The following is a 25,302-nucleotide window of genomic DNA, read 5'->3' on the forward strand; positions in this document are numbered from 1 at the left end:
TATCAGGACATTCAGGCATGGCCCTTTGAAGTTGGTCTTCTCTCAAGCGTCAATCAAACAATATTATTTTTCGTAATGGCATTCTTATATTACAATGTTATAAACCAATATGTTACACATATAGGTAAAAATGAAGTACATTTCAACATGTTTTATGAAAAGAAGTGATACTTCTTTCAATCTTGCATGTAAAAGTAAACAAATTATGAACTAGAGATTGAAATTGGCAACTGAAATTGAATTTGTCTATGTGATTGATTAAAATTAATTCTCATTCCTATGCTCATTAACTTATTCCATTTATTCTATTCAAAATAATAGAAATTTACGTATACACAAAATTTTATTTTTTTCTTGATTATTGATTATGATTGATATGTTCTATATTTTGTTCAGCTAAGATGTGTTGTATATTATCAGTACCTGCCCATGAAAATATTTACATTAATTTCATATATTCATAAAGCCAGTTTGGTTTAAAAAAAAATCAAATAGTTCACTGCAATTTGTGTGTATATTACCAAATTATTCACCATGTAGGAAGTTTAGTTAGAATAACATATTTAAAACAGATCTTGCAATAAGGATCTATTTTTGTTTTAAAAGATGCTTGTCTTATATCTTGTACACAAAAAAAACACAAAAATACAGTCTTGCATATTTATAGTCAGTCATTTCCTGGAGATGAAAAATAATGAATAAGCATTCATAATGAGCCTTTGATCAGGCAAAGAAATCTGAGGCACAGAAAGCTATCAGCATGTAAAATCAGGGTAATGTATTACTTTGACTCCTGAAGTAGTACTTTTATTATAATTTTCATTTTTTTATATCATATATATGCTTATAATCCATGAATGTTTTATTCATATAAAGCTTGCCATATAATTTATGCAGCCCAGATCCCTGTATGTGTAATTTCAACAAAGTTGAAGAGATGTGTTACAGTAATACCAAAGTAGGGAAAATCAGGTAATTTATTTTTGTAGGGCATTTTTCAAATAAAGAGCAATCTGCACGGATTTTTTTTTTTTAACAACAGCTCAGTTACAGGCAGTATTATGAGCTTTTATTTCCATATTAAAAGCAAAACAACCTGTATGAATTTTGTACTCCTTGTTTTACTATATGGACTTAAAAGTATTATTGAAGTGTAAACACATTAATTTTTCAAACATTAAAATCTATTGTTAGCATTACAGTTAAATTCTAAAACATTTGTTTAAGCCTGTAAATAATACCAGGGGGTGTTTCACAAAGATTTAAGTATGACTTATAGAGTCGCACTGAAATGTCTAATTGTGAAAGGTATAAAGGGCATGCCTGTTCAGATCATGCGAAGAGGACGCGCATGTGTACTGCGTATTGATTAAAAAGATTGCGCGTCGCATATTATGAACACGGCATTTAAGTCATACTTAAATCTTTGTGTGAATCACCCCCCATATCAGGTTGCATAGTTGAAATGTAGTAGAAAGCATTGTTAATGTGTACATGTACAAGTTTGCACTCCGTGCATGACAATTCTAGTGTTACGTTACAGTGGAAATGAAGAGGAGATGGACTTGACAGTGCAGGGTTTAGGTTACGGGCATTGCTGTGATGTGTGAATTTATCATTTAATACTGAAATAATTTAGATCATTATATGATCATGCTACTACCCAATGATTTAACAAATCACATTTTGTAGATTTATAAGTTCCATCCATTCATTTACTTGCATTTATTTCAGCCTTCCATTAAAGATACATCTACAAACAAATTGATATAGAGTCACAAAAATAAACAATTATTTTATGAATGTGGAAAAAGCTTGATGGTAGGCTAAAGAGCCTTCTTGGTGCTGCCACCAAGTAAGAGCAAATAAATATCTCATTTGACGATCCAAATTAATCTAAGAATACCAAAATAAAAATTGGGCTTTATTGCACTCCTTGTGGTTGGAGTAAGGTCCAAATTGACTTCAAATTGCAGTCAATGGCAAGATTCCTTTGACATCACAACAAATTTTAATTCATTCCTACAGGGAGGCTCACAATAGCCTGGAATTTTGAGTTTTTGTCTCACCTGCGAAGCAGAGTGAGACTATAGGCGCCGCTTTTCCGACGGCGGCGGCGGCGTCAACATCAAATCTTAACCTGAGGTTAAGTTTTTGAAATGACATCATAACTTAGAAAGTATATGGTTCTAGTTCATGAAACTTGGCCATAAGGTTAATCAAGTATTACTGAACATCCTATTAAAGTTTTATGTCACATGACCAAGGTCAAAGGTCATTTAGGGTCAATGAACTTAGACCATGTTGGAGGAATCAACATCGAAATCTTAACCTGAGGTTAAGTTTTTGAAATGTCATCATAACTTAGAAAATATATGGACCTAGTTCATGAAACTTGGACATAAGGTTAATCAAGTATCACTGAACATCCTACAAGAGTTTCACGTCACATGACCAAGGTCAAAGGTCATTTAGGGTCAATGAACTTTGGCCGAATTGGGGATATCTGTTGAATTACCATCATAACTTTGAAAGTTTATTAGTCTAGTTCATTAAACTTGGACATATGAGTAATCAAATATCACTGAACATCCTGTGCGCGTTTCAGGTCACATGACCGAGGTCAAAGGTCAATGAACTTTGGCCGAATTGGGTGTATCTGTTGAATTACCATCAAAACTTTGAAAGTTTATGGATCTGATTCATGAAACTTGTACATAAGAGTAATCAAGTATCACTGAACATCCTGTGCGAGTTTCAGGTCACATGATCAAGGTCAAAGGTCATGTAAGGTCAATGAACTTTGGCCATGTTGGGGTTTTTTGTTAATAACCATCATATCTCTGTAAGTTTATTGGTCTCGTTCATAAAAAGTGGACATAAGAGTAACCATGTATCACTGAACATCTTGTGCGAGTTAGAGTAGTATTCAAAGTCAGCACTGCTGCTATATTGAACCGCGTGATGCAGGTGAGACGGCCAGAGGCATTCCACTTGTTATATGCATACATGCATTAATATTCTAACATTGATCATTGGAATGAAATGGAATACTCATAATGTACAAATCTCTTACAAAAATCTGATCGCAATAAATTGCGATGTGTGTGCTAGGCTTTGTGGAGAATTACTTCTATCTACACTGTTTGACTGCATCTGATTGGGAAAACTTTGTATTACATCCTTAAAACTTCAGAAAGGCTTGGATTTTCCAAAGCATTTCTTATTGGAATTTATTGAAATTTAAATAATTTTTATGTTTTCATTCCTCAAATTACAGACAACAGCACCTAATATGGATGGATACAACATGAGTGATAAGTTATAGTGACATAATTATGTCAATTCATATCTATGGTCCAAATATTTAAAAAGTTATAAAATTTGATTTTTAAAAATTGTCATTTTGATTTTTATTGTGATTTCATTGTTTCCATTGCAATGCCAATTAGGATAATATAATGAAAAGCTTCAGTCAAATATAAATGAATGTTTATATATATGGGAAAAGATCACATTCAAGAGAGGAAAAATCCAAATTGATCGGGGTTTGGGGGGTTAATATATTTTTCTTACTTTATTTGGACAACTGAAAAGGTGTTAAGAAATTATATTGTCATTTTATTTAATTTGTATTTGGTAGATATGTAGGTGGAACATAATAACTATCTAAATATTGACCTTGAATTTTATTTGTAATACCTGTGAAGCCATATCATGTCAACTCATGAATGTCATTCATATCCCTTGTTATTATTTACCATTGCTTTCGAGGACAGGGTATGGATTTCAATATTTTATTTGGTTGGTTCCATAATGTCATGGGCCTATTATAATTATTGTGGCATTGTTCATATCCCTGTTTCACTGTCGCATTGGTCATCTAGAATGCATGAAACTTGAATTTACATTGTTTACAGCTAAGTATTACACAATTCAATTGTAATTCATATCCATTCATTATCTAAGGGTGACTTGTTTGATTACATGGTAACATGATAGTAGTAGTCAATCATAAATCTAGCATTGGCCAATCAAAATCAATGCTGCATGTTCTCTTTGTTCACAATACTAATTAGCAACCAATCAAAATCATCATTGCATGTGCACTTTGTTAAAAAAAATCTTTGTGTCATGGGGCCCAGTACATGTAACAAAATCTATGTCAATTATCAGCCCATCTGCAAGTGAATAGTCATATTTGATTTGATCATATCTTAAGTGTATTTAATTCAAGTTTGTTTGTGTGTGTTCATAAGTTTTTTTTATATTGTGTCATGAAAAGAAGTAAATCAGAGAATTTATCATTACACATGTTCATACACATACCTATTTTCCTAGAGTAATCTGGTTTATGTGAATAAAAAATGAAATGAGATTTTAGATTAATACTTTGTGTCAGCTTTCTCTTGATTTTTGTCGTTTTTTTTTAGGGATGTATGGAGGTATGTAAAGTTCTCATATTAATCATTTAGAGTGCAGATATAAAACGCTATCATCAATCATCGCTTATGGATAGGCCTTACTTCTGAGTCAGTCTTTTTAAAAGGGTACTCCAGGCATCTAAATAATATGATTTGGCTAGATTAAGAAAAATCAGGCCAAAAAAAACACTGAAACTTTGATCAAAATCGGACAAGGAATAATATGGCATTTTAAAGATTTGCATTATTCCAATGAAGCAGTTCTAGGCATGTCTTCATGAATATTTGATGAGCAAACTGATGATATCGTACCCCATTTGTTCTTTTGTATTTTATTATATGAAATTAGGTTTATTCAATTTTTTTTTCTTCAAGTGCCAAAATTGTTGGAATAAGTGCATTACATGTGTAGATATTCATTGTTGCAACTTATTTCATAATAAGGGAGACATCTTTCACTCATGTATGAAAAAATTGAACAATTATGATTTCATGTAATAACATAAGAAAAAGGAAAGTAAGGATGGGACACCAGCCCATCTAATGAATATTCATGATGACGTGCATAACTGTTTTCACAATAAATTTTAAAATTCAATAACTTCGCTATTTGTTATAGGATTTTGATGAAAGTTTCAGCATTTTGCTTTGTGAATATTAATCTCTATATATAGATATATATTTATTTCAGCCCGGAGCATTACTTTAAGATGACGCAGTTGTGTAAAACGTAGTAACTGCGTAGTAATTGTTAAGTCACATATCAAGCGATCAGTTCATATAATAATATAGGCTGGCTGCTATTTCAATACAACAATACGAAGAGAGCATCCTAATTTCAAGATCGTTTTGATAAAAGAAGAGAAGAAAATCAGAGAAATTTTTAAGAAAGTTTAGCGAGAATGCAAGGAATAAGAAGAACAGAGTAATGAATATTCATATGTTAATTTCATGAGGTCCCAAATGACCAGCTCCTTATAATAATGTTGATAAAATCTAAAATTTGCAATATGAAAATCTAAAAATTGCCAAATGATTTTTCGTAGAAGTGTTCATAAAATAATCTATGTCATCCTACATCGAATCGTTCGAAAGTATCAAAGTAAATGACACTAAACCTTATTCAAGCCATGACTGCCTATGTGCCTTTTCTACTCGATTCAGGATTCGTAAGTGATGTTTTGTTGAATTCGATCGAGAGAACATATTGAATTCGCTTTTATCCATGATACAAGAACATGCAGTGGCTTTAACTTCAAAATTTATTTGTAAGCCAATCATTTATTTTCAGGAGTTTCAGCTTTTTATTATTTTTTTGTTTGTAACGGTTGGAACGTCGTACTTACAGTGTTTTACTTTATTCCATAAATTGTATATGACAAGATGAAGAAAGGTCACTTCTAACCGTAACACGAAGAAGCACAAAACGATTGAAATGTCTTCATCATCAATTTTAAGAAATGGGTTCACCTTTTCCCCTGAATCACTTCCAGCTAGTGCGTTTGGTGAACTTGTGACCTGCTCCGTTAAACCAGACGGTAAGTAACATGTGATGGAAATTGTAAGTGTCTGAAATAGCCTTCGAGAAAAAAAACTTAAAAGGGGGGCAGGGGCAATTGCCCCAATGATCCTTCAATTAGTGAAAGGGGAGGATGGGAAAAAGAAAGAGGAAGAAAAAAAGTAATCAAAACAGTGGTCTTGGTCGTGAAGTTCTACCATGCAATATTCAGTTGACTTTTTTACATGACTTTTTCTCAATTGATTTTTTACATGACTTTTCTCCTACCCCCTCCCCCATACACACACGCAAGCACACTTTTCAAAATACATACTTTGTGGAATATTCTTCGAATCCATTGCCCCTTCTCCTAGTCTAAATTTGATGGATTCAGAATAATCCATTTCGGCTGAAGATACCCCCATCACCCCTCTCCATTCGGAAAAAAGGGTGTATAACATGATGTAGGCCTAATACTCCTTTTTTGGGCATATAGTTCTTACGATGTTTTGAAGTGATCTCTAAATCCTTTTTCTACCTTTCAAAGTGATGCTTCAAGGTAACCTATGTTTGTCTCGACGTGAAGCTGTGAAAGCTTGGAGTTCTGGCATCTTGAGACCTATCATCACTCTGGGAGTCAGGGATCAGTCGGAGCACTTCGGACTCATTCGGCTGCTCACGGCTATAGGTGATCAGTTGGAATTAGATTATCGATAAGTAAGTCTTACTTTTGTCATTTAAAGAAATCTAATTATGTCATGAAAACATTATAATTAAAATATGAGAATTGTTTGGAAGTGATCATCTATTTTGTCTTTGTAAAGGTTCGATATTGACATAATTTGGTGTACTTTTCTTCTTTTTTTCTTATTTCTTTACATATATATATACATATATATATATATACACACATTTATTACTCTCATTCTCTTAAGTACAGGTACATGAAAGTAGTTTTCAGATGTATACAATATTTTCTTGCAGTCATGCGATTTATTTGAGTCACTTGTGTTAAAACTCTACATAGATTTTTGTAGAATGATTTCATTTTTCGTCCACTTCACTCGCTCGAATCTTTTTAGAACGTTTGCTCCATTATCTGGCCCCCTCAATTTTTCGCTTACTCGCTATTACGCTACTGGCCTGTTTGCTCACATGTATACCTCTTCCAAATCATTTCAAGAAATGTGTATTTTGTTGGGTCACTGCATTACATTTCAATTTCACATTTCTTTGATTTGGATAGATTAAAATTAATTGCATATCCCATAATGTCAGAATTAATCGTTTATCAAATTAATACGATTTTTTTTTCAGAAAGTGCGCACATATCCAATGTAGTAGCCATAAATTCTTAGAAAACCAAGTTGGCAAAATTGCTACTCGAAATCGCTGTTCAATGACATCTACTTCCCAGTTTGGCTTCCATTTAGGAACTTTCCATGCGCTTAATAAAGTATTTCGACAGTATTTTTTCCTTCTCATATTTCTTAAAGAGGTAGATATTAAAAATCAACGTGAATTTGACCTATTTCCCAGCAGCATCTAGCGCCGATCTCACCCCAGCGAAGCGATAAGAAGATGTTGCTCGATCAGCACTGATTCGAAAATGTAACTTGAGAAGACAAACTCAAATGAAAATAGAGATATATATTTTATTTAATAACCTGCGAGGCATAGCACTGTCGGCAAATCGCTAAAGAGCAAATTCCCATCTCAGAGAGATGGTAATTTGGGGGTAAACGGATGCCAAGAAAAATGAAAATGATGCCAAGTTATATTTTGTCAAAACTATACGTTAAATTCGTATTATTGAATTTCATGATGTTACCGAGATTGCTATATTAGTTAAATTAGAAATTTTTAAAAAGATTATGAAGTAGATTAACTACTTACAGATCTATAATTTGTTTATATTGTATACTTTGTTTATTTTACCTATGGAAAATATGATATATTGTAATAATTACAATGACATTTGCAAATGAAATTTATACAAACAATATAAAATATGATATATTGTACATACCTCAATTTATATTGTTTGTATAAATTTCATTTGCAAATGTCATTGTAATTATTTTCTACCACTTTACTTTGTTCTGTTGAAAATGAAATAAAACAAATTGAATTGAAATGAACTCGGAAGTTTAGTGTTACGTCATCACATAACTGAGACGTACACGTGGCATACGTTTTTTCAGTAATTTTAATGTTTGAACTTTGACCTTCTGTATATAGTTTTTTTAATTTTCGTATTGTCTTTATTATGTTTAATGGGAACTATTTCTCACTAAAAAAATCGACGGTCTTCTCTTTCCTTCATTTCCAGAGTATAATTCCGGTCACATTGTCTTATTGAAGAATTGAATGAATTATCGAATTTAAACCGAATATCCCTCCTTGTAAAACAGGAAAAATAGAATAAACCAATTTTCCAGTTCACTACAAAATATATCGGGAGATAATTCTTTCTTGAAAATACTTAGTGTGTTTAGCAATATGCCAAATTACAGATCCTGCATGCGATTTTAAACACATAGTAGTAATGCCGAAAATTTGTTTACAAATTATACCAAGGCCTACTATTTTGTTTGTGAGCATGCCAGTGCGCCATACTGTTATGTTGATTATTGATATAATTTCTTGCTCGGTCGCTACGGCTACCTTACATGAAAATAACTGACACCCATTTTGGGGTAGTCGATATTACACTGCCCCCTCCCTATATAGCTTCCTTATTGCTTTACCGAACTATATATCCCTTATCCATGTTATTATAGGTTTAAATGGTCAAATATCCCGTTAACAGCTAGGGTTAATGAATCCCTACAAAAGGTCCTTATTATTTGCTACTTTTCAGACCAGTATATCACGAAGTCCAGCTTGCGCTTCAAGCTCGCATTACATTCTTAGCGAGATAACCATTATGTTCATGAAACATTCCTTTTAAGTGTCAATTTTCCAGGTATTAGTTTCTAATGAAAGCACTACGCGCTTGTATCGTTTGTTATAGTGAAACTCATACCCCTTCATTAATCTAAACAATGCTTAGAATTTTCCTTTTTAAGTTAGTATATTAAAAAATCAAACGTTCCGCCTTTTTTAAAAATATATGATTAATGAGATACCTAAGCTTGTTTGTAAAGACAAATCTACAGATCGGTTATCTTAAGCCTTTACATGGCTATATACCTCCACTCAGCTTTTAGTTAGGCCGTCCTGAATGGATGACCCTTTGATCAATCTTAAATTGCTCAGTTATTTTCTTGATATTTCACATGAACATCCTATAACGTTAATAATTATTAGACTTTCTTCCTTTTAAAAATGACCTAAATTAAAGAGCTTCGGTCATGGGAAACAAAACACAGATAAAGTTGACATACATACCACAAAACACAAATCTGCTTAAACGAAAACTGTTTGATAATGACCTTCCCATTGCTTGAATAGTGATTGTTCTTCACGCAAAAGATATGCCGCTGATTTATTCACCTTGGCCAATTACTTTGCCATAAGTTAAATGATATAGAATACTTTCTCGTATGTATAAATATGCCACAGGTCATCGCAGCATCAAATTCTGACCTACTCTCGTTATTGTTTGGTACACAATCTGTTGCGCAGCATGTTGTTATGTTTATTTATTTCTAGTCATATCAGATTTTTTTTCACATTCCACAAAACAACAATATTGACATAATATTGAGGATGGTCAGTCAGCAAATTGTTAAAACATAACGAAAATGCAGCAAATTCAAATTCCGACAGTCCTTCCACTTTTGTTTGACCATCTTCAACCATTTTATTGGTCATTATCATTGATACCATAGACCCCATCAGAGATTGAGGGCCTTTTCACACGTGAATCTTGAATCATCATTGTAATGATGATTTCAATTCGTCTTTAGAATCATCAAACCATTCACACGCTCACTCGAAAACTGTGATTTGAATTCAAGTTCCCGAGCGAAGGCGGAATGTGTCCTTGGTGACTTGTCAATCAAACCACTGCATCGCCGCAAATACAAACTAATACCCCTTTCATAAACTCAATTAAAATGAATTAGGCGGCTAATAGCAGCATAATTTGGTCGTAAAATTGGAGGAGGACAAGAGTTATCCGCATTACTCTGATGCTGCTATTATCCGCATAATAGCGGCATCGGGATAAGATTTTGAGTTTATGAACGCATTTCCAAATAATGCGGATAATTGCCATGGTGCGGTCACAAGGTCACCCTTTTCCAACACAACCGCATCGGAGAGGGCGTGTCCAGTTGTCATGGCGATTATCCGCCTTTTTCAGAACGGGCGCTCGTAAAAATAATGCGGCTTATTTTCGGAGTTTATGAACGCAATTTTTATTGAATTATCCGCATTACTCTTAGGCGGCTAATTGGAGGATAGGTTTATGAAAAGGGTATATATTGAATTCCTGATTGTGATTAGTGTTCGTGATTCTAGTCTGGTTTCACACTTACTGAAAATTCGTCATTAGCCTTATTTTTCACTGGAATCATCATTCAAATTATGATTATTTCACCGTGTGAAAGGGCCGTCAGTTCCGGGAGTGAGGGGTACATTATGTAACCAATCACACCGGGAACGTGGCAACCCACTAAGAATGTACCTTATAAATTCTTAATCAATCTTTTTAATTCGGGGCAGCAACCCCTCCCCTAATTAGCAGTGATGTATTCCTTTACTATATCGCAATTGCAACAAAATTACTGTTCTCTTTATATTTGCATATTTATCTAGTCATCTATCAAATATGTTTTATTCATTTATCTGTATCATTTATTGATTTATTATTTATTTATTTATTCATTAATCAGTTCATTCTCATTCTTATATTTTCCTTTGGCCTTTATATTTTTATTTCTCCCGGGAATTTCCCACATTTTTTGACAAATCGTTAGTCAGCCTTGACCCAAATGATGGATAGTTATCTGTATAAGAAAATTCTTGGGTCTAGCTCCGACAAGCGGCCTAGGCTTTCTAGTAATATATTTTAATTGACCCAATCCATTATTTAAACTGAGCCCTGCTCCAGGGGATGCATATGTTACCCCCAAAATTAGACGAGACAAAACAACAGAATATTACTGTCATCACTCACAAATGAAGAGCATTTTGTCTCCAGAAATAAAACTCCCAAAATGAAGGCATTTTACGGGCACAACTTTATTGTTTCTGCACCCAACCCCCCCCCCCCACCCCCCAGCACACCCGTTAGGATCTGCACCTGCATCCTCTTCCCATTTGAACGCGAATTTGAAAATTTTGCACATTTGTTATCATTAATAGAAATCATTAGTTTTTTTTTTGTACGGACTAAAACTTTTTAGTACGGACCTGGCCATGTAGGAATACCTACGGTCACTGGGGGTGTGATGACGATGCTCACATACCCGCAGTAACAATCCTTCATGGACAGCTCCCTGCTCAGTGCTGAAGAAGATGATACACTCTAAAATTTTTACCCAATATTTGGTTGAAAGGGAACATGCATGCGTGTTTGCTGGGCTATGCTGACTTTTTTATATTTTTTTTACCCCATATTGGCCTATTTCAACGAAACATTGCGCAAAATTTGGTTAATCTTTTTACCCAACCAACATGCATGTTTCCATTTTACCCAATGTTGGGTAATTTTTTTTACGTGTAATGTTTATTAATAGTTAGCGCCCTGGCTTTTGTGAGATCTAGGGTGTGACATTTCCAAGCTTAAAAGATCAAACTTCGCCTAAAGTTCCATTCGTGTTAACTTTACTTCATTGAGTTAATGAATGTACAAAATACAAAGAGTTTGAAGGACCTCAGATCTCACTTTATTGGTCCTCATAAGACCAAGATGACAACCAAATCTCCATCAGGGTGCATCTAAAATGTCTAGACACACCCCTCCCTCTTGTTAAAAGTGTATCAAGGCCAATAAAGGAAAAGATACGATGAACACATGGTAGGTGTCACTCTCAATATCACCTCAAATCTTTCTTGTAAGATCGAGAAAATAACGGGGAAATCCTCTATCTATGAGTGTAAATGACGTATTACTTTTTGTTCGTTTGAATCTTTAAAAAGTCTTTTTTTTCACCATGCACGAATCACTGTTATCTTTTTTACATCTACCTGTTATTCTTCTTTAACTTTCAGTTTCTCTTCATTAACATTTGTTTATTTTTATCTATTTTCATTTTTTTCTAGGTAGGAAAAATATATTAGTCATTCCATTGTTGTTGTTTTTTCAATCCAATGATTTTTATCGATTGCAGCCTGTTTCTACTATCAGACCGACTGTTTTTCTTTCCCAAATGAACGAGATTTGGGTCAAATCTCTATGCATACCAACCTAATTTCCAGGAGGTGCTACGTAGCATACGCATCACGTCCTTGGAATCTAAGGGGTGCTTCAGCACCCAGCAATCCCACTTCCCAGGGCCGTGGACATAGATATTCATTCAAAGTATACATTAAAAAAAAACTCTGATAAATAAATTACTGCTTATAACAATTCCCGAGCCTAACATTGCAGTTTAGGATATCTTGAATGTCAAATTAAGAGGAAACTTTTTGGCAATGATATAGCAGTGAAAACCAAAATAGCTCTCATCAGAGGCGTATAAGGAGCAAGGGGCATGTGCGCCGGATGCAACTTTCAGATGGTACAAGTAGGGGGAATCGTGGATGGGGCCTTAAACAGAAATTAAGAAAACAAAATACTAGAAATGTTAATCTGATGAATAAGTTTAATAAGAGAGCTTGTGAGATCGAGAGGCCGGAATCTCGTCTCTTGCGTTCGGCGTCCGATCCTGCGTTGGATATAAAGGGTGCAATTCTATCCCTGGTTGCCATCATTGTAGTTCATAGACGTGTCAGAGATTATGAAATCTTTATCGAACTTGAAGTCATACTCCATCTTTTTTTCTCTCTCTCTTTTCCTCTCTCGATCTCTCTCCAAAATGAAATAACGTAGTCCTATCATTCTCTATCATTTCCTGCCCTTACCAGGTTGATAAACTCGGTAATTGTGAGCCCTTGACAGTGACCTTTGACCTGGCATCATCTCACCATGACATCACAGCCCACGCTGTTCATTGGCCTTGTGCCCATGCTTGCGTTCATGACCCTCACCCTCTTCTCGCTTTTCGCTGATGCCAGCCAGCCGTTCAGCCAGGACGAGAAGACAGCGATTGTCGATAGGCACAATGAGATTCGAAGGGAGCCAGGGGCCAGCGATATGTACTACATCGTAAGCAACTTGACACCGATTCCTATCAAAATTTAAAAAAAGCTAGGGATTGGTACCTGATTTTGGACTATAACCATTTCAAAGCTAAATAGAGCCTAACTTGTATAAGCGGTTAAGATGACTTATTGAATTCAAATTGACAGCTTAAAATCATGAAGATGTTTTGACTAAAGAGGTCCCTCTGACTTAATATATATACCCATATGTTTCTAGCATTGGTTATGATTAACATGGCCAAGTTGCCATGGTATTCTGCACTTTTAGCCCCTTTATGCCTTTCAAATTATTTATTGATGTACGTATTAATAGTTCCTGATTATATTAAACAATAATCAGTACAGTAATGATCTAATGAAGATGTGGATATAGTCTCAAACCAATGCAAAACGAATTACAGTACACCCCTCCTTCGTTGACTGTTGAAACAATATTTCATGAACACTGTTACAAACACAGTCTCTATATAGGTCCGGTTCGTATCTTACTATTTCTTTCATGTATTTTTTTTTGTGCTAAGTTCTTTCCTTTGTATATACATCAGCGAAACCTTTCCTTTCAATGATAAGCATAATTCAATTAGTTTTAGGGAAGTTTCAGTCCCCTTGGTGTATTTATTTTCAGGACTGGGACGATGCATTGGCAAGTCAGGCCCAATCGCTCGCCGATTCTTGCGTATTCCATCACGTGAACGAAGGCCTGGTCATTGGCGAGTTCGACACGATAGGCGAAAATATATTCGCGATGGGCGGCGAGAGCAGTGACATCAAGACGGGAGTGGATGCCGTGGATGAGTGGTATAAAGAAAAGGACAATTATAACTTGGCCGATAACTCGTGCTCTGCTGAATGTGGTCATTACACCCAGGTAAGAAAAGATATATTCATGTTATAGATACAGGTACACTAACGATTAGAAATCGATACCAAACCAGGGGCCCGTTTCATAAAGCTGTTCGTAAGTTACGAATGACTTTACGCACGACAGGTGACCCTTTCTTATGCTACATGATATCCCTATGTAACTGATTCAGCACCTAAGAACAGGTTCCGGCCGTGCGTAAAGTTGTGCGTAACTTTACGAACAGCTTTATGAAACACCACCCAGGCTTTTACCGGACATGGGAGCATTCCATCGACCATTTTTGTCAGATAAGTTGACATATCTGATTTCCTTGATTTTTATTGGCTTGGACGCGCTGGTACTATGGTAACTGTCGGATAAAATGGGATTATTTTGCCGGTTAAAACGTCCGACAAGTCCTTTCATAAAACGCTCTCCAGTGGTGCGTTTCATCCGACAAGTAATGTTTTATCCGACAGTTACTGTGGTAACAGTGTCTCTCAGCCAATTATAATCAAGGAAAGTTGTCAGACCTGACAACTTGTCGGATGAAAATGTTGATGAAACACTCCCCGTCGGGAGCGTTTCATGAAAGGACTTGTCGGACGTTTTATCCGACAAGTTCTGTTTCATCCGACAGTTACCATAGTAACAGTACCTCTCAGCCAATCAGATTCAAGGAAAGTTGTCAGATCCGACAATTTGTTGGACAAAACTGTTGATGAAACGCTCCCCATGTGTCTACTTAACCGGTGTGCATGGGTGTGGACTCAGATTTGGAAATGGTAGGGTATCTGGCCCATGGTCTGCCCGCAAATCGGAAGTTACTTATGAAATCGGGGGCTTAAAAACTCACGAGTTAGGTGGCCCTATGCAAAATGGGGGTTATTGGGAACTGGAATTCAACATGACATGGGGGTTTTAATCGAAATCAGAAGAGAAGAAAATAATGGCTGATTAGTCGATGAAAAATCGGAAGAAAATTGAATGCTTGGGAATGTCTTGCAAGGCGTAAAAAGGGGGCCTTAAGGATCGCATACACTTACTACTACTTTAACCAAGTGCCCCACCCCAGGACCTTGAATACTGAAAAGGAGAACGCAAGTGCTAATGTGTATATTATTTGGCTTTAATCATAATAATCAATTATTAAAGTGTGATGTATAAATGATTAGATTAAATCTTGAATGTTTTTAATTCAAAGCTTTGCGTTCAACTTAAATGAATTGTTAAAAAAGTTCAAACAAAAAAGTTCAAACAAAAAAGTTTGAATGATTAAAGTTGTTTACTTTTTTGTAAATTGTTTTTAACTATTTTGAATTATGATATAAGTAAAGGGCTTAAAAACGTGCTTACATATATATATATATTTAATATTCAATATTTTTTTCAACAGGTAACGTGGGCTGAGAGTCGGAGAGTAGGGTGTGGACGTAACTACTGTCCTGATCTGCAAAATGCATTCCCTAATGCATGGTATATCGTCTGCAATTACGGACCTGCGTTAGTATATTCACAAATACTTTGGTTTTAATCATTCTGTGTTTGGCTAAATTCTGAGGTTGTATTAGAGATCGAGAGAAGGGTGCCAACATTGAATGGGAGATTCGATTCTTCAAAATGCAAACCGAAAATAGAATTAGAAACAAATCATTCGTTTGTTCATTAATTTACTCATTTATTTATTTAGGCCCCTTTCTCTATCATGCCTGTAGTATGTCAATGTTGAGTTTATGTCATGCGCGGATCCAGAGCCAACCAGAATTTGTCCACATAAAAGGGGGAAAAGGGGAAGGTGTTATCGACAGGGTGCACACATTTTACGAGTTGCACCATTTTATTTCTACCGGGTGCACCCGTGTATGTAAACAATGTATCGTCACTGTGCCAATATGATAATCATATCCTCTTTTCTTATTTTCAACAAGAAATTATATTTTAGAGGTTTTCAAGTGATATTTATAATTGTTATATGAATATAGGCCTACCTCCTTCATACTCGAACTTGCCCTTAAAAGAATGGTCCGGGCTGGAAATATTTATATATATGAACAGAGTAAAATTCACAAAGCAAATGCTGAAAATTTGATCAAAATCGGATTACAAATAACAAAGTTATTGAATTTTAAAGATTTGCATTATTCCAGTGAAACAGTTCAAGGCACGTCTTTATGAATATTCATTAGGCTGATGATGTCATATAACAATAGCCAGTTCTTGTATAGCGCATAACACATTATGAATAACGTCTCTACTTGTTCTTTTGTATTTTGGTATATGAAATTTGGTTTATTCAAGATTTTTCTACCAAGAACTAAAACAATTGGATTGGCTACTGATTAAGAGCATTAGTTATTTATTGCCGCAACTTATTTCAGCATAATGGAGACACCCCGGGGAGACACACTTACACATGTTATGAAAAAAATGAAACGTTTTTTTTATGTAATAACATAATAAAAATGAAAGTGGGCATGTGGCATCATCAGTCAACCTAATGAATATTCACGACGATGTGCATATAACTGTTTTCACAAAATATTGATAAACTTTAAAATTCAATAACTTCGTTATTGTTATCCAACTTTGATAAAATTTTCAGCATTTTGCTTCGTGAATTTTACTCTATTTATTTATATATAAATAATTTCAGACCCGAACCATCTCTTTAATGCGTCTTAATGACTTTTTTGTTTCAATAAATTCGCATTTCACACCTGCTTGAGCCTTTTCATGGACTCGAAGATCAAGAACTTTCTGTATCTTTCAATTCATAGAGGAAACGTTGGAACAGAAAAGCCGTTTAAGTTAGGTGATCCTTGCACGGAATGTGCATCGGGCAGCGGTCAATGTTATGATGGACTGTGCCGTAAGTATATAGTACATCGGTCGATCAAGTTAGAAAAATTCCCGGAAAAATTGTACAGATTGTGAAATAATATTATTAAGTCATTTTATCATTAAACGTTAGGCCTTTCTCTTTTTCTCAAGCTGTCTGTTAATTGATTCATTACAAAGCGAACTCTGTCAGACTAATCAGGATAATACAACACAAAATATACGAACAAACAATAATTATTCAGTATAATTGACCTTAGATTTTTGATGAAAATTACATACATTGATTATTAACAGGGTATTATTAATGTTTGCGTTGACAAGAACATATCTTATATTCCAATTGCCATATTCTATTGACATGAGGATAATATTTAGCCCCCTTTCTGCTTTGTGGCTTGTTTATGTTTCTTTTTTCGCTATGTTCAGTTTTTAATATTATTTTATTGTACTGCTTCATCTTCAAAATGAAATGTGAAATATTAATGTAAAAACTTAACCTATCTGATGAAAAAAAACTTTTTGTTTTATCTTTTCCTATGCAGGTCCCTGCAGTGAGCACAGCGAGGGATGCGGTAAACTTTGAAACCCCTCTTTTACTCTTTTACATTTTGAGGGACTTTCCGGAGGTGGGGACGCCCCCGAAATGTTGTAGCCTACATTGATCAAATAAAGGGATTCATTTCTCCTTTACTATTACTACTAATAAAAATCAAAATAACATTATACACAATTTCTCGTGACCAGAAACATAACTCCGAATATTTGTAAATAATTGTTTATAATGAAGAATTTTGCGATGAGAAATGATGCATGAAATATTTCTCTTTTTTTTCTATTTGATCAATGAGAAAGTTTAAAAACAAATTTACTTATCTAATATTGATAGCTTAGTTTTTAAAAACAAACACAACAAAGAATTAAGGTCGCATAAAAATCACTGCCAAAAGAGGTGACTCTTCGATACAATTTCCCAATGCAGATACTGCAATCATGAGCGGCATGTTACATAGATGAAAGCGGTCTCGGTAGAGCAAATAAATATGTGAACAGTAAGAATTAAAAGTCCAACCTAACAAAAGATTTAATACATTCTTGGGGTATTTTTCGGTACACTCTAAAAACACGGAGTAAAATTTTACCCAATATTGAGTAAAAAGGGAACATGCATATTTGCTGGGTAATTTGTTACCCTATATTGGGCTATTTCAACGCAAAATTGCATAAAATTTACCAAATATTTGGTATCTTTTTACCCAACAACGTGCATGTTCCCCATTTACCCAATATTGTGTAAACCTTTTTTTGGGTGTAATAACGTCACAAAAGATTTGAATTTCATTTGAAGTTTCCTGATTCAGACTGCAGGATCGTGTGCCAAAACTGTGCCAGCGTCAACGACGAGTGTAAATGTGACTGTCCCAATGGATACCTGGGGGATCGTTGCGAAGGTAAGTGACGAAATTCTACAATCACACTGGGCAGTCACACCAACAGAATAATTGACTCAAACAAACAAACAAATCCGTTAGTTCGATAGTTAGTTAGTTTGTGGAGGTGCCGTGGCCGAGTGGTCTAAGGCGCCTGGTTATACATGGAAAGTCCGGAGTTCGATCCCCGGCCGCGGCTCCTATGCCCGTGAGCAAGGCATTTAATTTACAATGCTCTTTTATCCTGCTTTCAAATAAATGGAAATGCTATTTGCATTATTGGTAACTAGGTGTGCACTTGTTTTAAAAAAAGATAAGGAGTGTTGGCGTGACTGATATCATTGGTAAATAAAAAGTAAAAGGGCAAATTTATGTGATAGGGTAGCAAGGTGATGAAATCATTCAGTCGAAATAAATGTAGTGGCTAAGAAATGTGGTGGTAATGATGGTGGTAGTGACAATGATGATGATGATGATGATGATGGTGATGGTAGTGATGGTGATGACGAATGATGATGACAATTGTGGGCATCTCTGTCATCAGATGACAATATAGACCGCCGTGCGCCTTCTTTTTCCAAGGGTGACGAAGTATACCACAATTCGTTAATTGTGGTGCTGAAGATGATAATGATGATCATTTTGAAAAGAATTCTTGCCTGACACCATGTGGTGTTTGGTGGGGGGGGGGGGTAAATCGACGATAATGGCCAGAATGTGACAGCGATGAAGACTGATGATTACGGCGACGCTTTGCTATGGTATCGATGTAAATTACTGATAATACTAATATTATTTTGTAGTATGAAATAGCAAAGATTGTAAGACTTTAATGATTGTTGACGGTGTGACGACGATGCATCGCGATGGGTTGACGAGTAATAGTTACGCAGCTATAAGGATGCTAAATCGTCGATGATCATCTGATGACAGAGTTGCCCACTATTGTCATTATTTTGTATTGATATGTTTTGGTGGTTCCTTTTCCCAGTTGATCTGCTCATGGTCACGGTTGTAAGTTAATTACGAAATTATTTTCCCTTTTCTCTTTCAGAAACTTGTGAGGACAAGGATCCATCTTGTGGAGCAAACCCCGGATGGCCAGACGCCGATTCATGTTCTCTTGGAGATTTCGTACCCGCTGGATGCCCCTTAATGTGTGGCGTATGCAGTAAGTTATCATTAAAGAAAAAAAATACTGCTGAATCTTTAGTTTTTCAATGTCATAATTAATAGTTTACGGAAATATGAATATTATTTCTGGGAATATTGAATAGAAAGTAGTACCCGTAACCTCTGCTTTAACGTGTGAGTTTATAGTTCCATTATTCATGATATCTATATCAACGATTCTATCAAATTATATTTCGTGTTTGTTTGTTTGTTTGTTTGATTGTTTTTTTTTACTAAATTAAATAATTATGATATTACCATGATAATAGTTTCCTTCATTATAATATAGTCGCCATTGATTTGAGTTTATGTTTCTTTCATAACGTAGTTAATGAAGGACGTTTATTGATAGTTGTCTCCATTTTACTTTGTGACTTTTTCTTGAATATAATGTAATTCCTCTTTTTTGGCAAATTCACTTCTTCCAGATGCCGCTGATCCCGACTTCGTTTGTGGTAAGAAAACAGATCGTGAATATAAATTTTCTCTGTAATTTTCGTTTGCTGTCATTTTGGTTTATTGCTTAATATGTGATGGCGATGGTGGTGGTGATGGTGATGATGACGACGACGATGATGATGATGATGACGATGATGATGTCGATGATGATGATGACGATGATGTGAAGAAGATTGATGAATTCCGGCTGTAAATATGTCAACGACGATGAAGAAAAAAAATTAGGATAACATTAACGTTGATGGTGTCGCTCATGATAATGGTGGTGATGGCGATTGCTATGTCAATGTATTTGTTGTTGAAAATGGTCGTTCCACTTGGTTTTGTTTTAAAGATGGTAGTACAAGCACGGGAACGAGTACTGGCACGGGTAAAGACACGGGTACCGGTACTGGAATGGATCGAACTCCTAACCGTGGACGACCAGGCGGAGGAGGAGGTGGGGAGGCACGCATCACGGGTGACATTTGTACGCAAGAATTCACTGCTGCAACCTATGTCGACAACGTACTTTACCTTTTCCACGTAAGTTAAGTTTCTTTTTTATTATTACTTATTTACCTGCCTGTAGATGATAGTTCGAAACTCTGATGGAAGATTGAGAGCGCTGGATTATAAATTACGATTATTTTTTAACTGCGTTTTGTTTTAGCGTTATTTATTGTTTTGTTTCTTTGTTTATATTCTTTGTTTATATTCATTTCAGAATCAGGTAGGAAAACATAACAAAGAAAATGATACAGCTGGATTAAGTTGTAAAGCATAAACATACAAATATTACATTTAGAGGATATATCCCAATTCAGCAATATAATAGATTATTGCTATTCTGAGTTTGGGTCCTGAAAAATTACAGAAACAAAACGTAAGTAACGTTTATATCAATATGCGCGAGAAAAAAGACATGATAACATTTACACATAAACATAAATATACATATTTCTTTAGAAATGTGTATCAAGACAATAATGGGATTCGGCATTGCTTATATCTTCCTAAAAAGAACTTTTAGCTTTGAATTAAAAAGAAAATGGTAAAAAGGGGTGCGTCATGATAGAGTTCCGCAACTGTAGTTTTGGGTATACATTGATTAAAACATCTTTTGAGTATCAAAGTGTGACTTTGAGACATAACCAAAATCACCCTCTCTTCCTAGGGACCCAAAAAAGATTACTACATGGAAAATCCATCAATGTCTTTTATCTAGATTATGGAAGAATTCCTGAGGGAGAAGTCATTCTAATTCGTGCACTTGACCTTGATTCATTGTATGTATACGGTTACAACATTAGGCCTACTATTCCAATGTTCAGTTATTTGCAGTTCTCAATGATCCAAAGTTGAAGCCAAACGACTTCTTTTCTTTCTCTTTCTATTCCAGAACCCTCCTTCTGCCCCCAATCTCCCCCCCCCCCCCCCCTCTTTCTCTCTCTCCCTTTTCTCACTCTTTTTCGGAAAAATATCGCCTTTTAACTTGTGTAAATTCATTAAAAGTGGTATAATTTATGACAAATTATAGGCCCTTTAAAGTACACTTTCATCCACATTCACATTTCTATGTTTTATGATACGGTTATCAAATTCAACTTTTTTTTCTTTCATGCCTGGTCTCCTTTCATCAGCTCCCACTCTTACCTACTCTTGTCCTTTTCACAGCATGTTTCATCACGAGATGATGAAGCGCCATTGAACATTCTATTTCATTCAGTTCTTTTCTCCTGTACACGAAAATTAATATGCCGTTGAAAAGTTGAATAGCAGTTCCAGCAATATGAGAAAATAACTTTCAGTTAACATAATTTTCTCGACACTTTTGAATTCACAGGGTGGAAAACTATGGAAAGTGTCATCATCTGGCGAGCTCCTATCGCCTGTTGGAGGTGAAGACGCACAGGATAGCTTTATCAAACTACCAAATGATATTTCAGCTGTCTACCAGCGAAAAGATGGCAACGTCGTGTTCCTGAGAGGTAAGAAATATTGCCAAATTATTCTTACATTTGGTTTCGTGGGGTTCTTCATCCTTCTCTTCGTCACTTCTTGTATCATCGTGATCACTATCATAATCATCTTCATCATCATCTTCTCCTCCTCCTCCTCCTCCTTCTTCTTCTTCTTCTCCTCCTTTTGCTTCTTCTTCTACTTATTCCTCATCATCAGATCAATCTTTAGCATCTTCGTCCATGCCTTCACTAAACGACCGCAAAGTGACATCACAAACAACATCATTATCATTATATTATTTGGCATCTTCATCCTAATCAACATCAGCAACAGGGTCATTTACTTCGTCATGATCTCTGTCTTATTGGATAACAAAAGATTTTTTTTGCATCAACACAGTAGCGTACATATTTGGAAGCTTGGGGCTGTTGCCCCCCAAAAAAAAATCACGACCAAGAAAAAAAATAGAGAAAGAAATAAAAGGAGAGAAAGAAGGGTGAAGTATACAATTTTCTGATTATTATGATTATTATTATCATTATCATTAAAATCTATCAAAAAATTGGATCTTTGTATTATAAAAATGTCGAATTTTTCGTTCGCTTCGCTCGCTCACAACTTTTTAAAAAATTTGCGCGATATCTACCCCTATATATTTTGGCTCACTACGCTACTGCATCAACAACAAGGTTAGCGATTTCCCCCCGAAATATCTGGCCAATCGGAGCTCCATTTTAGTACATGTACAAATTTTAAATTACTAATCACTAACACATTTAGTCCAATGATCATCATTGACATTATAGTTATTTCGTGATTGCTTACTGCATGTCCACGGTCGAAGATCATCAGAAATTGAGAAACTTCTGCTCATCATGAGCAACTGTCCCAATACGGCGCTCACAGAAACAACGTATTTCCTGATTCATTAATAGAAACTACGTTTTTTCCTGATTCACTCATAGAAACAACTCTTTTTTCTGATTCATTCCTTTCTCTTTTTATGCAAAATATAATTCTTTCTCCTTTGTACTTTCTTCTTCAGATCAAAAGATGTTTATTTTCCAGGATAACAAGCGCATAGAAGGCCACCCTATTAAAATAGTAGACTGGGGCGTTGAGAAAGATATAGCAGGAGCGGCTCATGACGGGCAACAAGGTAAGACCACTATTTTCACTTGTTTAACCAATCAATATTAATCAACCCTTCAGTCCGTTATCTATAACTCAATATTTCATTTCATTTAGGTTTTTTCCACAAATCCGTTATGATACAATACGTTGATATAACGTAACAAAGTTGAACAACCATCACACACGTAAATGTAGACTATAAAGTATAAATAGCAAGCATTCTTAAACAATACATATTACAGATGTTTAATTACCTAAAAAACGGAAAAGTGGAGAAAACCTTATAAGCAGAATGCTTGTAGATAAGGTTCCCTTTTTTGTACATTAATTTTGATATGACTACTTAATAATAATACACGTGACATTTTATCAATCAACTTACACCGATATTGATAAATAAACGGATAGAGAGATTGAATATTCAATATATTTATATCTAGAAAATCTCAGAATGTTGGTTGGTTGGTTGGTTGGTTGACGTATTGACTGACTGCCTGCTTGCTTGACTGCTTGCTTGCTTGATTGATTGATTGATTGGTAATGGGGGTAACGACTGACCGATTGATTGAAATTTTCATTTATAGTTTCTGATTTTTTTTATAAGCATGATATTCATAGGGTAGTTGGTTGTTTGATTCATTGACTGATGAGTAAAATTATTGATCGATCAATGTATTGATTGATTTCCCTCGTGACTTTTACCATAATGAGATGTCCGTCTTTTATTTCACACAATGCAGACAAGACGTACTTCTTTAAAGGCCCACAAGTATGGCGCTACGACGAGAAATCAAAGACAATAGATAACGGATATCCGAAGAGTATCGCAGCCGAGTACGATTCGAAGGTCAACAAACCGCAATTTGTTTTCTCGGATAACAGAGGTATATGTATAAATTTTCTTTAATTGATTGGGTTTTATTTTGCGTTGTGCAGAACAAAATACTTAAAAAATTAAGCGTTTTACAGAATTATGGTATTTTACAATATTTATAAGGAGACCGCTATCATTGCTTGAATAGATGAAGGCCTATAATTAAAACGATGTTGGTGATTAGGCCTAAGGTTGTTCTTTCGGCTTAGCATTTTAGTATCCAGTAATATTCCCATATCACATCTATGTTGAAACGCAATTCATTTTCTTTTATTTTCATGCAGGGAATTTCTTTTTCGTAAAGCTCCAGAAAGTATTCCGCATCAGCGCCGGAGGGAACGAAGTAGACACCGGATATCCGAAACCATTTGCTCCCGAATTCTTCTCTGACTGCTAGAGGTCAGATAGCTATACCAAATCTGTAAATCAAAAATCAATAATCGGTTAATTGTTCATAATAGGGGTGGATTACAATGTATTCAGGATGTATTACCTCTTGTTTTCCACTATGGCCTCTTGGCCAGTTTGCGATTTAAGTCAATTCAAATAGGTTTAAGCCTTCGTAAGTTGGTCTTCTATTATATCGATAGATAAAATGTTTAATATAACATTTTACATATAATTAGGGCTATGTCTTCACTTTCAAAACTATACCTAAATTTTGTTATACGATAAGCTTCTTTATTTGAGTATGCGTTACTCTTCAAAGTCACGTTGTACACAAAGCCTGTTTGAATAATCTCTTAGTGTTGATGGGATTAAAAAGAGTTTACAATATAACCCCAATTAAATAAAAATAAATAGAAAAGAGTTTCGTTAATAGGCGGCCTGTGACGTCCATCAAATTAAAATCTAAGACTGAGCAATATCTAAGTAAAAGGAAGTGAGAGATAAATTAAAGAAATGACTGGTAAATTAACGAGTTTGAAAAGTGGAGGAAATTTGATGTTTTTGAGAAAAAAAGGCCTGTGCCATATATTTGAAATGATGAATCGATAATCGTCCTTTCTCAGTGATCCCTGTAGATTTTGGTAATAGCGCCCCCTATCAAATACTTTGGTGCTACCCCGTCATATAAGCATCAGGTTTAAAAAAAATTCCAGTTCTGGTTTTTTTATGTTTTTTTTCATTTCTGTTGTGTGCATATCAAAATTAATAATTTTTATTTATTCTTTTTAAAAAACAAACGAAACATGAAACATGACTTTGTAGGCTGAAAGTGGCATATGAATTTGTTAATAAGAATGTTCAACTTCAAATCCAAATATTAATTTTTTACGCTCAATTTTTGAATATTATTTATGTATTTGCATTTGTTCATACCAAATATTTTAGAACATTTAATCTATAATTTTGATGAAAGATTATCCACGTGAATGTAATATCATGTCACTTTGAGGTTATGGAAGGTTGAGAATTGGATGTTG

The 25,302-nt window shown here is 34.9% G+C and overlaps 1 protein-coding gene across 1 annotated transcript; it reads left to right on the forward strand.

Moving 5' to 3' along the window:
- The first annotated feature begins 6,523 nt into the window (after positions 1 to 6,523).
- On the forward strand, positions 6,524 to 24,293 carry LOC121422927. Its single transcript, XM_041618168.1, has 14 exons — positions 6,524 to 6,639; positions 12,943 to 13,183; positions 13,805 to 14,047; positions 15,420 to 15,526; positions 16,801 to 16,892; positions 17,407 to 17,436; positions 18,223 to 18,312; positions 19,346 to 19,462; positions 19,893 to 19,919; positions 20,258 to 20,448; positions 21,749 to 21,893; positions 22,913 to 23,026; positions 23,742 to 23,885; positions 24,160 to 24,293. Exons 2-14 carry the CDS (start codon positions 13,004 to 13,006, stop codon positions 24,270 to 24,272), a joined length of 1,593 nt encoding a protein of 530 aa, XP_041474102.1. The 5' UTR covers positions 6,524 to 6,639; positions 12,943 to 13,003; the 3' UTR covers positions 24,273 to 24,293.
- Positions 24,294 to 25,302: the final 1,009 nt, after the last annotated feature.

The sequence above is a fragment of the Lytechinus variegatus genome, chromosome 10, assembly GCF_018143015.1.
Source record: "Lytechinus variegatus isolate NC3 chromosome 10, Lvar_3.0, whole genome shotgun sequence".
In the NCBI taxonomy this organism is placed as follows: domain Eukaryota; kingdom Metazoa; phylum Echinodermata; class Echinoidea; order Temnopleuroida; family Toxopneustidae; genus Lytechinus; species Lytechinus variegatus.

What these genes read in the sequence shown, in the direction of transcription:
- LOC121422927 (XM_041618168.1), top strand. Translation starts at nt 13,004, where the DNA reads ATGACATCACAGCCCACGCTGTTCATTGGCCTTGTGCCCATGCTTGCG. An exon ending in CCAGCGATATGTACTACATC is followed by an intron (nt 13,184 to 13,804) that starts GTAAGCAACTTG and finishes ATTTATTTTCAG; the next exon opens with GACTGGGACGATGCATTGGC. An exon ending in CCTGGGGGATCGTTGCGAAG is followed by an intron (nt 18,313 to 19,345) that starts GTAAGTGACGAA and finishes TTTCTCTTTCAG; the next exon opens with AAACTTGTGAGGACAAGGAT.